The sequence below is a fragment of the Canis aureus genome, chromosome 21 (genome assembly GCF_053574225.1).
Source record: "Canis aureus isolate CA01 chromosome 21, VMU_Caureus_v.1.0, whole genome shotgun sequence".
NCBI lineage: Eukaryota > Metazoa > Chordata > Mammalia > Carnivora > Canidae > Canis > Canis aureus.
This window is the reverse complement of record NC_135631.1, coordinates 24498173-24513798: the sequence shown is the minus strand read 5'-3', so window position 1 is coordinate 24513798 and position 15626 is coordinate 24498173. Positions and strand designations below refer to the sequence as shown.

Below are 15626 nucleotides of genomic sequence, written 5' to 3'. Positions count from 1 at the left end.
TTTTTGGTTGACAAAAATCTCACCATGAGGAAAAGAGAAAAAGAAGACACCCATATTAAAAACTGCATCTAATAAAAAATGTGGGCTAAGTACCTGCTTACCATAAACACAGATACCACAAAAGCTGCCTGAACAGAAACAGATCTAGTTCCTCTCCTAAAGATGATTATAATCTACACATTCTATACAAGACTCCATTTTTGGAACAAGAATGGCTCTGATGACTCATATGGTTATTATTTTTAAATTAGAGCAATATGGAATGGAGTGGAAGTATTTTTAAATGAAGGCTGTAATAGGAGTAAGAACAATAAAAACATATCAACTCAAAATAGTGAATTTTATAAAAGAAGTACAAAAAAATATAAACAATCTTTAGGACATAGGACTAGGCCAAGAGTTCTTAGACTTGACACCAAAAGCATGATCTAGAAGAAAAAGTGATAAACCACATCAAAATTCAAAACTTTGTTCTGTGAAAGATCTTACTAAGATGAAAAGACAAATCACAGGCTGGGAGAAAATGTTTATAAATTACACATACAACACAGAACCAGCACATAAAACATATAAAAAAAAAACTCTTAAAACCCAATATTAAAGAAAAATCCAATTAAAAAAAAAAAAAAAACTAAAGGCATGCACAGACATTTCACCAAAGACGATATATAAATGACATATAATCTCATAAAAAGATATTTACTATCATTAGCCATTAAAGAAATATAACTTAGGGATGCCTGGGTGGCTCAGTGGTTGAGTGTCTGCCTTCTGCTCAGAGTGTGATCCTGGAGTCCTGGGATCAAGCCCCACATCAGGCTCCCTGCATGGAGCCTACTTCTCCCTCTGCCTGTGTCTCTGCCTCTCTCTGTGTGTCTCTCATGAATAAATAAAACCTTAAAAAAAAAAAAAAAGAAAGAAATCTAAATTAAAACCACAATGAGCTATCACTACATACTCCTCGGAATGGGTGAGAAGAATCATCAGAAAAATTGTGAGAACACAAAATGCTGGCAAGGAGGCAGAACTGGCTAACTCATTCACTGCTATGATTCAGTCACTCTGGACAATGGTTGGCATTTCTTTCCAAAACTGAAAACGGACTTACCATACAAACTAACAATTGCACTCTTGGGTGCAATCCCAGAGAAATAAAGTCTTATTCCCATGCAAGCACTTGTATGTGAATGTTCATAGCAGCTTTATTATTAACAGCCAAAAAGGGGACAACTACTCAAAAGTCCTTTAATAGGTGAATAGTAAAGCAAACCATGGTACATTCATACCATGGAATACTATTCAGCAATAAAAAGGAACAAACTATCAATTTATGCAACAGTTTGGATGAATCTCAAAGAAATTGTGCTTAGTGAAGAAAGCCAATCACAAAAGGCTACACTGCATGATTCCACTTATGTAACATTCATGAAACAACATAATTATGGAGCTGGAGAACAGACTACTTGGGAATTGGGCTGGAGAAGGGGATGGATACGAATATAAATAGGGTAGCATGAGTCCTGTAGCCGTGGTGCAGCTGAGTATCTTGACTATGGCGGTGGTTATACAAGGCTACACATGTGATACAGTTGAACTACACACACACACACACACACATAAAATTAGTGTATATATAACTGGTAAAATCTGAATATATTCTATGGATTGCACCAATATCAGTTTCCAGATTTTTATATTATACTACAGATATACAAGATGCTAACACTGCAAAAAGCTGAAACAAGGCGTGCATAAAATCTCTGTACATTTTTTTTTGCAACATTATGTGAATTTATACTGTGATCTGTAATTATTTCAGAGTTAAAAGTTTGGAAGGAGGGGAAGAAGGGCAGGGGAAAAAAAAAGGCTAAGCCAATTAAGGCAAAAAAAAAAAAGATTAAGGAAAAGAAAATCATCACTAAAAGTTTACCAAGAATGTTGGAACTCATGTATGTTGATTGTTTTCCCCCTGTAGAAAGCTCTGGGGGGATGGGAATAACACTAATCTATAAAATTACATGTTTAAGCAGAAACTTTCCTCTTGAAAAATTTGCTTCCCTTTCCTGCTCATCCATCCAAGCTACTGTAATGAGGTTTCTTGAGGCTATCATTCATTAAGCCTTGCTGTTCATCAGCAGATTGTATAAAATCAATTTTATTTACCCAAAATATACTCTTCCTTCAAGCTGTTTAAGTCAATCCAGAAATGTCTGCATTGACTCACTGAGGCAGGTCAACTGAGTATTGGACTATTTTCAATTACACAGTTATCAATTCCATTAAACAAGGAAAAATGCAGTTATCTATTCAAACTTCCTCTAAAAACAAAAACAAAAAAACTTCCTCTCCTCACTCACTCTCTATTGTTTTGTTAAAAAGCAGATTATCAGTGGACATGGAATGTGAAGGATATACCATAAGACAAATTTCAGAAAATCTACTGTTTTGGATATCAGAAAGACTTCTTTTTCACTACCACTTTTGTTTATTCCCTTTCTTAAAAAAAGATCAAGTTATGGGTAATCACCAAGTAAATACCCTACCTTCATCCCCTAATAAAGCTCCTACATGTACATGAGCTCTAGACTAGCACATTTATCAAGAAAAATGTCCACTACACGTATTTCAACCACATTCAAAACTGATCTCCTATCTTCAGAAATGTAATCAATGACATCGGTGAGTTATGAATGATAACAGTAAATCTTTCACTGAACACTTTTTTCAAGGACCCTGGTAAAGCTGCAAATCCAGCAGAGGCAGTACAGGGTCTGAGTCAAGTTTATAGCTCTATAATCATGCAATAATATTCAATCATTTCAACTGAGCTAAAACTGTAATCCCACTTTCACGTGGGATGCAATGTCCCATTAATGCTTATGCTTTCTCTACTGCATAACAATTGTAACACAAAAGGCATCCACTCTTAATTAAAGTTATCCCTTCTCTCCAGCTTCCTGAGCCTGTCACAGCACTTTTACAATACCAGAAAGCTTGCTTTAAAGCAAAAGCCACACAGCTAGTTAGGAGCAGGTGTAGACAAACCCAACTAAATCAACTCTGCTTGCAGAAATTCATTTCTAAGTGTTCCAAATGCCAGACCTTGCTAATAAAATCGACCTTTTCATTTGACATTCTCTTAAAAGAAGATTTTAGAGATGCATTTCCCAACTATTTTTTATTCTAAATTCCCATGACTGTAGAATAAGTGTGCCTCAGTACTTTCCCAGCTCCCAACTAATCTCAGCATTTTACTCGCAATTTTGCCTCAGTGAACACAACATAACACACATCAACAAGGCTTCTACATCCAAAGATAGTAACTAAGAAACACAAAATCACTCCTTCTCTAAAAATAAAATTTTTTGAAGTGAATTTTTTCTAGTACAACACCTCTGAAATTTTTCTCCGCTTTATTTTACAGCGAAGAGTCCACCTTAAATCACAGAACAATGAAACACAGGAAAAATACCAGTCATTCCAGTCAGGAGGCCATATTTAATTAATAGCCCTAAATAAAAAGTGACAAGTCACTTGTCATGTTCTTGACAATCCATCATGCTAACTGTAGATTGCTTCCTCCTGTATATTTCCTTTTCCTTCCTCTTTTCTCTTCTTTGCCAGTTTCAGTTGTGGCTCCTAGTATGGGATTTACTCAACAACAAGTCAAGTATCTCCTTTTCCTATGCTATTTATATTAATTTCCTTAAAAATCAGCCACTTATTTCAAAAGTAAAAATTGTCTATTCTGATCAGGGTGCTACAAAAAGTTGTTCCTGACCTTATCCCTAACACTTATTAATTCATTGCGCAACAGCGTAATTTGTTTCTCCATTTATAAAACGGGGATGGAAATGCTTGAGGGGCTCTCTGCACTTCTCGAAAAACAGTTATGGATTCACACAAGAGTGCTTCTCCCCTGCCTTTCAACCCACCCTGTATACACCCCTGCAGCTGTGTTACTCTTGTCACGTGGGTTAACTTTTCTGACCTTAAGTTGTTTGAATGTAAAGCTAAAGGGACTGGATTTGAAGGTGTCTTCCATCGCTGGCATTCTGTTTTTCTCCAATTATGCTTCCTAATTGTTCAATTACTATGTCAGAACAGCCTGTTACTTTTATCTCCCTGCTGTGAAATAAAAATTATTTTCTTCTGTAATTGCACTGACTTGCATTCTTTAATTAGCCACTGTTTTTTGGATGTAAGGTGAGAGAAATCAATATATTTCAGAAGTTTGAATTTGATTCTGCCTCAAAGTTTAAGAATGGGCTCAGTAAGCCTTCAGAAACGATAAATACCCACCATTTGCTTCGATGTGGATGGAACTGGAGGGTATTATGCTGAGTGAAGTAAGTCAATCGAAGAAGGACAATCATTATAGGGTCTCACTCACACGGGGAATATAAAAAATAGCGAAAGGGAGGAAATAGAGGAATAGAGGAAAGGAGAGAAAATGAGTGGGAAAAATCAGAGAGGGTGACAAAGCATGAGAGTCTCCTAACTCTGGGAAACAGGGGGTAGAGGAAGGGGAGGTGGGCAGGCCCTGAGGGGGGCACTTGACGGATGAGCCCTGGGGGTCATGTTGGCAAATCGAACGCCAATAAAAAAATATACAAAAAAGAAAAAAAAAAGAATGGGCGGAATAACCTATAATTATGATTTGATAATTATGATAATGATAATTATGATTTCTTGGTGAACTTGTAAGACTTTTTAAGGGTGAGGGTAAGCGGATGCCTGGGTGGCTCAGCAGTCGCACGTCTACCTTTGGGTCAGGGCGTGATCCCAGGGTCCCAGGATAGAGTCCCACATCGGGCTTCCTGCAGGGAGCCTACTTCTCCCTCTGCCTGTGTCTCTGCCTCTCTCTGTCTTTCATGAATAAATAAATAAAATCTTAAAAAAAAAAAAATAAGGGTGACAGTAAGAAGAATGTAAAGTTGCTTTGTCCAATACCATGTATGTTCCTTAAAGGCAAACTTGTGTCTGTGATGATTTTTCTAATTCTCCACATGCCTCTATATATAGTAGATGCTCAGTAAATACTGTTTATTATTTCACATTTAGTTTCTAGGCTGAGCACTTTAGTAGACTGGGATCTTGCTGCAAGCTCAATGCCCTCCTAATGGTGTGGCAAAAGCTGAGAGTTTTAAAACCCATATCCAAATGTGTGGTTAATTTCCAGCTGCTTCAAGAAACAACGAACCCATTCAGCAACTACTTGTTTGTTTTTTGATGTTAGTAAAATACAAAGGTGAAAATACTTGCCTAAACCTACCCATGGTTTCTCTGCTATATTTCTTATGTGTATTTAATGTGGAGATAACCAATGTGTCAACTTCATGAGAGCTGTCATTTCATGATGCTGGAATTTCAAGTACTATAATCATTATATGACACCATAAACAGGTCAGGGAAATAATCCAATACTCTTTTGCAGACAAAGAAAAAAAAAATCATCATGGAAGTTACCAGAAGAGATGATGATGCTTTTTTGAAGGATGGACCAACACTTCAAATGATGAAAACCAAACAACTGAGCTACTCATCGGTTTTTAAAAAGTCAGCTCTAAAAATATATCCTAAAATTTTGCTAGGAATTAAAAGTCACTTGTAGATACATATTTACAGCATCATCATCATCAGACAAGATTTACTGAGTATACTCTTCTTTTTTTTTTAATTTTTTTTAAGATTTTTATTTTATTTATTTATTCATAGAGTCAGAGAGAGAGATGCAGAGACACAGGCAGAGACACAGGCAGAGGGAGAAGCAGGCATCATACAGAGAGCCTGATGTGGGATTCGATCCAGGGTCTCCAGGATCACGCCCTGGGCTGCAGGCGGCGCTAAACCGCTGCGCCACCGGGGCTGCCCCTGAGTATACTCTTCTATACCATGCACTTTATATTCATTAATTCTTACAATAGGGCAGGTATCATCTCTGTTTTAGAGATAAGGAAACCGAAGCACAGAAGGATCATTTAGCAAGCAAGTGGCAGACCTGAGACTCAAATTCAGACCTGTCTACCTTTGATCATGTATTCTATCACCTAAGCCACATGGAAACTGATTAAATGACCAACAATGGTAGATGGCCAGATAAATTAATTATATATACTTAATGGAATTTTAGGAAGTTATCAAAAATGATAAAGGTGGAAGTAAAATATACATTTCATAGCATATATGAAATGTTATATTAAAAAGATAAAAAAAATTTAATTCATTCTCATTATAACCAGGTAAAATATGTATATATTTGGATAAAACTGTAATAGAGCACAAATCAATAAAAAAATTCTATGATTAGGTGATGGGCTAATGAGTGGTATATATTTTTCCTGATGTAACTGTTTTGTTTTGTTTTGTTTTTTAAGATTTTATTTATTTATTCATGAGAGACACAGAAAGAGGCAGAGACACAAGCAAAGGGAGAAGCAGGCTCCATGGAGGTTGCCCGATGCAGGACTCGATCCTGGGACCCCAGGATCACACCCTGAGCCAAAAGCAGGTGCTAAACCACTGAGCAACCCTGGGATTCCTGATGTAACTGTCTTTAATGAATTGTTTTAAAATTAAATCAGCTACAGTAATCAAAACAGTATGCTATTAATGAAAGAATAGACAAACATATCAACAGAACACAACGGAGAGCACTGAAATAGATCCATATAAATACAATCAACTGATCTTTAACAAAGGAGCAAAGGCAATACAGTATAGCATAGTCTTTTCCACAAAGATTCTGGAACAACCGGATTTCTTCAGGTAAGAAATGAATCTAGCCACAGATTTTATACCCCTCATGAGAATTAACTCAAATGGACCACAGACCTAAACAAAAAAATGCAAAACTAAAAAGTTCATAGTTCATGGGTATGGCAACATGGATACAATACCAAAGGCACAATCCACAAAAGAAATAATTGGTAAGATGGGCCTATTAAAATTAAAAACTTCTGCTCTGCAAAGACACTGACAAGGGAATAAAAAGAAAAGCCACAGACTGGGAGAGAATATTTGCCAGAGACACATCTGATAAAGGACTGTTATCCAAAATATGCAAAGAACTTCTAAAATTCAACAATAAGAAAACAAACAACCTGATTAAAAAATGAGCTAAAGACTAAACAGACACTTGATCAAAGATGATAGACAGATGACCAAAAAAGAAAAGCACATGAAGAGATGCTCCACATCATATGTCATCAGGGAAATAGAAATAGAAAATAAGACAAGGAGACAGCATGCTACCCAGCTGTTAGAATGACCAGAATCCAGAACATGGACACCACCAAATGCTGGCGAGGATACGCAGCAACAGGAACTCTCATTCGTTGCTACGGGCACCGAGCACTTTACAGACATTATCTGACTTAATCATTTTGCAACAATCTTTTGAGGTGACTACTTCTAGCATCCCCACTTCAGAGACAGAGAAACAGAGGCTTAGAGTTTAGGATGACTCCACTGGCAAACGGCAGAGCTGGCGAAGAAAACCAGGTCAGTTTGACTCCAAAGCCCGTTTTCTTAATCATTCTGCTGAACAATATTACACAGCAGCTCCCGATACAAAGTTGGTAGGAGGCCTCCAATAATTACAATGACTTCTGAGCTCTACATTAAAGAAAATGAGACTGTTGAAGAACAATTCAAGATCAAAATGACTGGCACTTGTGTTAGTGGTGTCTGCCTTAGGAAAAGTAATGTTTCATTTGATTTGAACAGTATTATTTAAGTCACAGGAATTATATTCATTTTTTTCTACATTTTTTCTAAAATGTTTTTAATAAAGATAAGAATCCGGTGTTTCAGCCAGATGGTTCTTGTGGGGCTTGGTGTTTTGTTTTGTTTGTTTTTTTGTTTTTTTTTTTTTTTTTTTTGGTCTTTACAAATAGTGGATTGTATTTCTATTGTTCACCAGTTAGGAAATAGTTAAATCTTGAGAGTATACCCAGGTGGATATCTCCCTCAACCATCTAAAGAAAAGAAAAAAAAAAAAAAAACGGTCACAGTCGGTTACTCCCGTTAGATCAGTGTTCACTGCAACATCTGTAGGCACATACACACGCTCTCTTTACTGTGCGCCTTCTGCCTGCCACGGTCAGAGTGGGCAGTCAGTGAATCTTACCCAAGTGCTGACATTTACTACCTGGTTTAGCGGCAAAGATTCAGAGAGGGGTGAGCATCCCCTCTGGCCTTCAGGTAGGTCCAATACCTTCGTTTCTACCAAAGCTAAAAGATGGGCACCCACGTTTGTCAACGTTAAGGGAAGGATGATGCCCCACTTCAGGAGCGTGTTAGTTACAGATGGATTGGGTGTCCAGATGGGGAAGGGATGCCGTAAAATTTGGAAACTATGGAGCTTTCTGGTATCAGGCTGCTGCAAGGATTTAATTCCTGTGGCATCAGAGCCCATGTGTTAATCTCAGTACGTAAATACTTCTCTGGCATTAAGTGTCAGGAAAAAGACCTAATCCTAGCTTCGGTGCCAGCAAAAAAATCAAATAATGTATGCCTCGAACCTGATTAGCTGTGCAAGATAGTGTTAATTCATGCACGAAACGACTGCAGCTACATGAGGCTACCTGCTATTTTGGAGCAATCAGGAAAACATGGGCAACACTGATCAGTAAGATTTAATGCCTCAGAGTACAGTACCTTTCTTTGGAAGGAAGAAAGAGTTAGTTCAGACACAAGAAACTACAAACCCAGACCCCACACCATTAGTCCCTCTTTTGATTCTCAACTATGCCCTAGCTTCACAGTGAATAAATGAAAACCTCCCTGCTGAGGAATGTTAGCATGGGGTTGGGAAAATTGTATAAATTTATTGGTCCTCTATTTCTGTCTGTTAAAAAGAATCTTTAATGTGTTGACTTTGAAACTTCCTTCAGCTGGAGAACAGTGTCTTCTTTTTCAAAAGCTGCCCTTTCTTATCCAGCCTATTTAAAGAAAGTAGATTATTTTAGTTCTAGTATAACCTTCTAAAAACTCTTAAAAACCAAGATGCAACTAATATAGTCATATTAAAACCATGGAAAATATATAATTATGTACGGCCAGTGAAAACATTTCATAAAGCAAATTTCAAAAACTAAAAATACATATGGCAAAATAATGTAAAGATGCTTTCAATGTTCCTGTTTATTCTTTAAATTCTAAGTCACCTGGTCATGGTTTAAAATGGGTATTCTAAAAATTAAACGCACAAATCCTTGAACTGTGTTACAAGAGGAGAGAAAATTCATCCTAACAGTAATAAAACTCACGACTGTTTTTAGGGCCCTGAAATCATGAGGTGTACTGAGAGCGGGGCATCCAAGGGAGAACAGGTCAGGAATCTTCAGGGACCCAAAAACTAAACTACAAAAAGTGGGTAGTATTCCTTATGTCTTGCCTAAGAAAATGTGTCTGTTAATCTACAGTAATCATGTTTTTCACTCATGAGAAGCGGAATTCCCTAAAATGAACCCAGTGGGCTATAATGAAAACTTTATTAAAAAAAAAAAAAAAAACCTCACTGTTTAAAAGCAAGTGTTCCTGGTGTATGCTCGCTCATCCCTTGAGATCTGGAATCCATTACCCCGGCATGGCTTGCTTTATATCCCAATAACAGTCTTCAGAGGTGTTTAACACGAACAGGTTTGGCTTCAGGGCTCCCTCCACCCAAAAGTGGACAACTCTCTGACAATCATCAACATACCATGCTGAGTGCAACCACTTATGGTTTTTGTTTACTCAATCGAGAGTCAGCAACATTTCCTTTTAATTCTAATGCAGAGCATTTTCTTAGTCCACAAAAGCTTTGTCTTACACATACTTGGATAGGCCACGCATAAAGAAAATGCCCGTGTTATTTCATTAGTAGGGCAAGTTGCTGAACCTACAAATACCGGGGCCTGAAGAAGAGGCAGGCTTTCTTTCGTGACTTCAGTAATAATCCTTCTCATTCACCATGTCCTCGTTTGGCTTAATGACTCTCAAGAGGATCATTAAACTAGCACACCTTGAGGACTTTCCCAGCTACACTAAGCAGAGAACATTGAGTTCTCCATCAACTACGTCTGATCTACAAAAGTGCTTCAAAGCCAAAAAGCCCCACCAACATCTCATCAGACTGACCACAGATTCTAAATGGTCCAAGGAAGTTCTGCGGGGAGAATAAAAACATAGGATCAGATGACATTTATTAAATGCTTGTAATGCGCCGAGCAGCACTGTGCTTCGTGACTTAACATGTGTTAACCCACTTATCCTTCAAAACAACCCAACAAGCAGGTCCTACTGCTCCTCCCATTTTACAGGAAAGAAAGAACAGAGAGGGAAAAAAAAAATGACTTGCCCAAGATTGTTACACCATCTTGGCAGCTAAGTATCAGAGCCCAGGTTTGGACTCAGACGTCAAAGTCTGCATACTTAATGAAGGGCTAGAGAAAGGGGAACAGAAGAATAAATGAATTATTTCCTGTTATTTAACTCAGGCTCACTACCAGCATCTCCCTTGTATGTGCTTATCCAATTCTCGTCGGTCTAAAAAGTTAATGGTTTTACACCCACTGACCGGATCCCTTCTCACCATCTCCAACGTTACAAACACCACCTGCCGTGACTGGCAGGTACCTGGGCACTAACAATCTTTACTGTTGAGAAGTCCAGGCATGATCATAAAGACGACCAGCATGCCAGGCCCCATTCTATGAGCCTTACTCACTGATTTAATAAATGCTGTATTGATTTTTACCAATCATGACTTACGTCCACCAAGGAGGTGGGTAATCATCTCATCTGCAGATGGGGAAATCCGAGACAGAGAGGGGTGTTAAATGCCGAGTTCACAGAGTTAGCAGGTGGGTCTGAATCCAGACTCTGAAGGCCTGAGAGCCACCTGCAGAGACTCCGCTTCGAGCTGTTTTTGGAGCAGGGTAACAATTTCAACAGTCAGGAATCTGTTCTCTTGCGGTGCCTTTGACCTCACTCTGCAAACTGCACGTGCGTTATCAAGGCTCCTGGCCCCTCTCTCTGTCTAAGGTGACCTCACTCTGCAAACTGCACGTGCGTTATCAAGGCTCCTGGCCTCTCTCTCTCTCTAAGGTGAGTGCTAATAATGTAAATAAAAGCCTATCAAGCTTACTCCGTCAATGCCTTTTTGAAAATACTGTGACACTAGCAGGAAGCCTCCTGAATGGTCCTGGGGGCCTGCCTTGCGACGGGTGTTAAAGAATCATTTCCAATGTCCCGGGCTGCAAAGAGCTGTGGAGTAGGTCAAGCCACGAACCAGCTTTCCTAGAGAGAGAAGGGGAGGGAGGAAGGGAGGGGGAGGCAAGGGGAAGACGAGAGACCAGAGGAGAAGGGGCGGGGGGAGTCCTCGCGGCTCGCCCTAAGGTCAGGCGAGCAGGGGATCCTTGGCTTCTGTGAAGCGGTCACGGCTTTGGGGACCTCGGGGCCCCCGGTGCACGCCCCCCCAACTCCCCCCCGCCCGGTCCCGGCATCCTAGGGACGCCCGGGGGTGCAGCTGCGTCCAGTCTGCAACGCCGCCCCAGTCACGGCGTCCCTCCAGGCTGCCGTTGCCAGGCAACCGCCCCGGGGCCCCCGGCAGCGGGGCTCCCCACCGGCCACCCGTCCGCGAGGCCCCGGAAGCCGCCGGCTCCCCCCGCTGCCGCGGCCCGCCCGAGTCCCGCGTGCGGGGTGCGCGTCAGCCACTCTCACCTCCCGTCCCCTAGTTTCCCGCCTGGGCTCGCATCTCTAATCACTTCGCACTCGGAGCGTCTCTATTCGGGGACGCATCCTAGGAGTCTCCTCTCCTGGGGCAGCGCAAACCCTCGCCGGGAGAACGGATTCCTGGGAAATGTAGTTCTTCCTGCCGGCAAGCGGGCAAGGTGAGGGGGGGAAGGGACTACAATTCCCAGAAACCCAAGGGAGGATGGTCCAGGTCTAAAACAGGTCCCAGTTGCTTGGATGCCTACTGAGAAGGAAGGTTCTGGGGCTCTTTGCTTACCTGACTGTCTGGGGTTTGCTAATTCAGCTAATTACAAGCTTGTAGAAGAACTTTTTTTTTTTTTACTTTTTAAACATGCGATGATCTAAGCATAGTGATTTTTATATGACTAGATACAATAAGTCTTTTTTTTTTTTTTTTTTTTTTTTACAATTCTTCCAGATAAAAGATCTACCCAGGATTGGAAAATATGTCATTACAGATGGTAACAGTCAGTAATAACGTGGCCTTAATTCAACCAGGCTTCTCACTGATGAATTTTGATGGACAAGTTTTCTTCTTTGGCCAGAAAGGGTGGCCAAAGAGGTCTTGCCCCACTGGAGTTTTCCACTTTGATGTAAAGCATAACCATCTCAAACTGAAGCCTGCAGTTTTCTCCAAAGATTCCTGCTACCTTCCTCCTCTTCGTTACCCGGCCACTTGCATATTCAGAGGCAGCTTAGAATCTGGAAAGCATGAGTACATCATCCATGGAGGGAAAACACCAAACAATGAGCTTTCAGATAAGATTTATGTCATGTCTGTTGTTGGCAAGAACAACAAAAAGGTGACCTTTCGCTGCACGGAGAAAGACCTGGAAGGAGATGTTCCTGAAGCCAGATATGGTCATTCCATTGACATGGTGTATAGTCAAGGGAGAAGCATGGGAGTTCTCTTTGGAGGACGGTCTTACATTCCTGCTGCCCAAAGAACCACGGAAAAATGGAATAGCGTAGCTGACTGTCTGCCCCATGTCTTCTTGGTGGATTTTGAATTTGGGTGCTCTACATCATACCTACTTCCAGAACTTCAGGATGGGCTATCTTTTCATGTCTCCATTGCCAGAAATGATACCATTTATATCTTAGGAGGACATTCACTTGCCAATAACATCCGCCCTGCCAACCTATACAGAATAAAAGTTGATCTCCCCCTGGGTAGCCCCGCTGTGAGTTGCACAGTTTTGCCAGGAGGGATCTCCGTCTCCAGCGCAATCCTGACTCAAACAAAGAGTGATGAATTTGTTATCGTTGGTGGCTATCAGCTTGAAAATCAAAAGAGGTTGGTCTGCAACACGGTGTCTTTCGAGGGCGATAAGATAGAAATTCATGAGATGGAGACTCCAGATTGGACCCCAGATATTAAGCACAGCAAGATCTGGTTTGGGAGCAGCATGGGAAATGGAACTGTCTTCCTTGGAATACCAGGAGACAATAAACAGGCTACTTCAGAAGCTTTCTATTTCTATATGTTGAAATGTGCTGAAGATGATGCGAATGAAGATCAGAAAACACTCGCAAATAGTCAGACATCAACAGAAGATCCAGGGGACTCCACTCCCTTTGAAGACTCAGAAGAGTTTTGTTTCAGCGCAGAAGCAAATAGTTTTGATGGTGATGATGCATTTGACACCTATAATGAAGACGATGAGGAAGATGAGTCGGAGACAGGCTACTGGATTACATGCTGCCCTACTTGCGATGTGGATGTCAACACTTGGGTACCATTTTATTCAACGGAGCTCAACAAACCTGCCATGATCTACTGCTCTCATGGAGATGGGCACTGGGTCCATGCCCAGTGCATGGATCTAGCAGAACACACGCTCATCCATCTGTCGGAAGGAAGCAACAAGTATTACTGCAATGAGCATGTGAAGATAGCAAGAGCACTGCAAACCCCCAAAAGAGCCCCACCCTTAAAAAAGCCTCCACTGAAATCCCTCCACAAAAAAGGTCCTGGGAAAATTTTGACCCCCGCCAAGAAATCCTTTCTTAGAAGGCTATTTGATTAGTTTCACAAAAGCCTTTCAAATTCAAGTGCATCAATGTTTTAGACCTATTTTAAAGAGTCATGACAATGATGAAAAGTATGTTTCTATTTTGGCTTATTGAAAACATCTATGTGTTCTTTTAGTCTTATCAATTAAGTGCCTGGGGAAAGCGTTCGTAATACAATGCTAAAAAATACTTGAAAATCTCTTGCTCGAAGATATCTTAAATGAGAATTTCTGACCTGAATTTTTTTTTTCGTTCAAGGAATCTTAAATACAGAAGCAGTAATAATAAGATAAGCTTATATCCCCTCTTATGATTTTTGGTAACAAGCTATAACGTAGTAAAGACAAAATCAAACCAATAAAGAAACTAACTCCCAAAGGAATTGAATGAATTATTTTGTACAATACAACAACCTGGTGGTTGGCCAAAAATTGAAACCAAGAACACTTGTATCCCACGCTAGAGCTCTTTAATACCTCTAACTCTAAACTGGCCTCTTGATTATGCCTGTGAACAGAAAAAGTTCCATATCGATTACTGAAACTGTAATTCTCCATTGAGGTGAAAGAAGAGAAAATGAATCTACATCAAGTTTGTTATACTTACCAAGTTACCTGCATAAACTTTCTTCAGAGGATCCCCTCACCATCTGGTGCACAAATGACCAACCAAGGAAAGTCACTTGAACCAATTCTTTGAGAGATTTAATGAAAACTGAAGTCCACTGCTACTTAACATTCTGGGGAAAGAGTATAAGAGAGCACACTAAGAGAGGACCACCAGTGAAATCGTAAAAGAATAATAATATTATTTCCCCCAAGTAAAAAAAGTTTAAAGAATTTTCTAAAGTTAATTTTAAAATATTTTAAATGGGGAAAAATAAATTTGTGTGTGTATGAGTCTAGCTGATATGTGGAATTTGCTGCCAATGAAATATATAAAATCAGTGAGTCTGCTGAAGTCCAATTAAATACTTCCTAGAAAGAAGGTTAAAAAGACTGCTTTGAGCCATTAAGACATCAACTGATAATAGAAATTATCAATATAGAAATAGAAATTATCAATATAGAGATAGATAATTAGAAATTATCTTAGAAAGAAATGTTTTTCCTTTGGGGTATTTTTCTAGCAAAGCATCTCACCTTATCCTAAAAGGCTTAAGCCATAGCTTATTATTCATCAGTTTTCCCTGAGAGTCCACAGTGTGTGAAGTAATATTACCACATTTAGGGAAAACATGACCATATGGGAGATAAACCCCTGGAACACAAGTTCATCTGCACTAGTTCCATGGCTTGGGCGCTAAAAGTAACTTGGATAAATTAAATCATGTTCAGTTTATTTCAGTAATGTTGCGTAATGGATATTCCTTTTGGGTTTTTTTTTTTTATATTCCTTTTGAACTATTTACCATTGTTTTGATTTTTTGTTGTTTTTGTCACCGATGTAAAATTAATAAAACATTAAAATGTTTTCCGTTGATAGTGATTTCTTCCAATTATTGTCCCAATTAGGGACAAAATTTTATTATTTAATTTTCTCAGGATCCCTCTACTTTGATTTCTTTCTCTTTTTTTCCTGTTATTAGGAAGTGACATAAGTTAAAACTGAAATATCCTTCATAGAATTCAAAAGGGTTATTTCTTCAAGAAGTAGCTACATTTCCTTATCTTGACTGGCCTATAGTGACTGAGTGGCTAAAGAATTATTACTGTATTTATTTTGTAGTCAATAGGTTCAGATATGATAATCTAAATGATTTAATTCTGAACTCACTGGGTTCTATAGTTAAACTCAGATCCCACCAGCATAGCTACTTTGGGGGGTATATATGTGTGTTATATGAGTGTGTGTTACAAAAGCAAGTA

The 15626-nt window shown here is 39.5% G+C and overlaps 2 protein-coding genes across 6 annotated transcripts in view; one reads left to right on the top strand and one right to left on the bottom strand.

Annotated features, from left to right (window-relative positions):
- IFTAP (intraflagellar transport associated protein) overlaps window positions 1-11869 on the bottom strand; it is a 63835-nt gene extending 51966 nt beyond the window's left edge. For 2 of the 5 annotated variants that reach the window (XM_077863649.1, XM_077863643.1), the window contains exon 1: window positions 11710-11869. The gene's annotated coding sequence lies outside the window, so the exon portion shown is untranslated. Of the gene's footprint in view, window positions 1-10345; window positions 10431-11134; window positions 11287-11709 lie in introns of those variants that run through there. The other 3 variants (XM_077863646.1, XM_077863644.1, XM_077863647.1) reach the window with 3 other exon arrangements.
- Window positions 11656-15196, top strand: RAG2 (recombination activating 2). The gene is made up of 2 exons (XM_077863642.1): window positions 11656-11879; window positions 12161-15196. Exon 2 carries the CDS (start codon window positions 12189-12191, stop codon window positions 13770-13772), a length of 1584 nt encoding a protein of 527 aa, XP_077719768.1. The 5' UTR covers window positions 11656-11879; window positions 12161-12188; the 3' UTR covers window positions 13773-15196.
- Window positions 15197-15626: the final 430 nt, after the last annotated feature.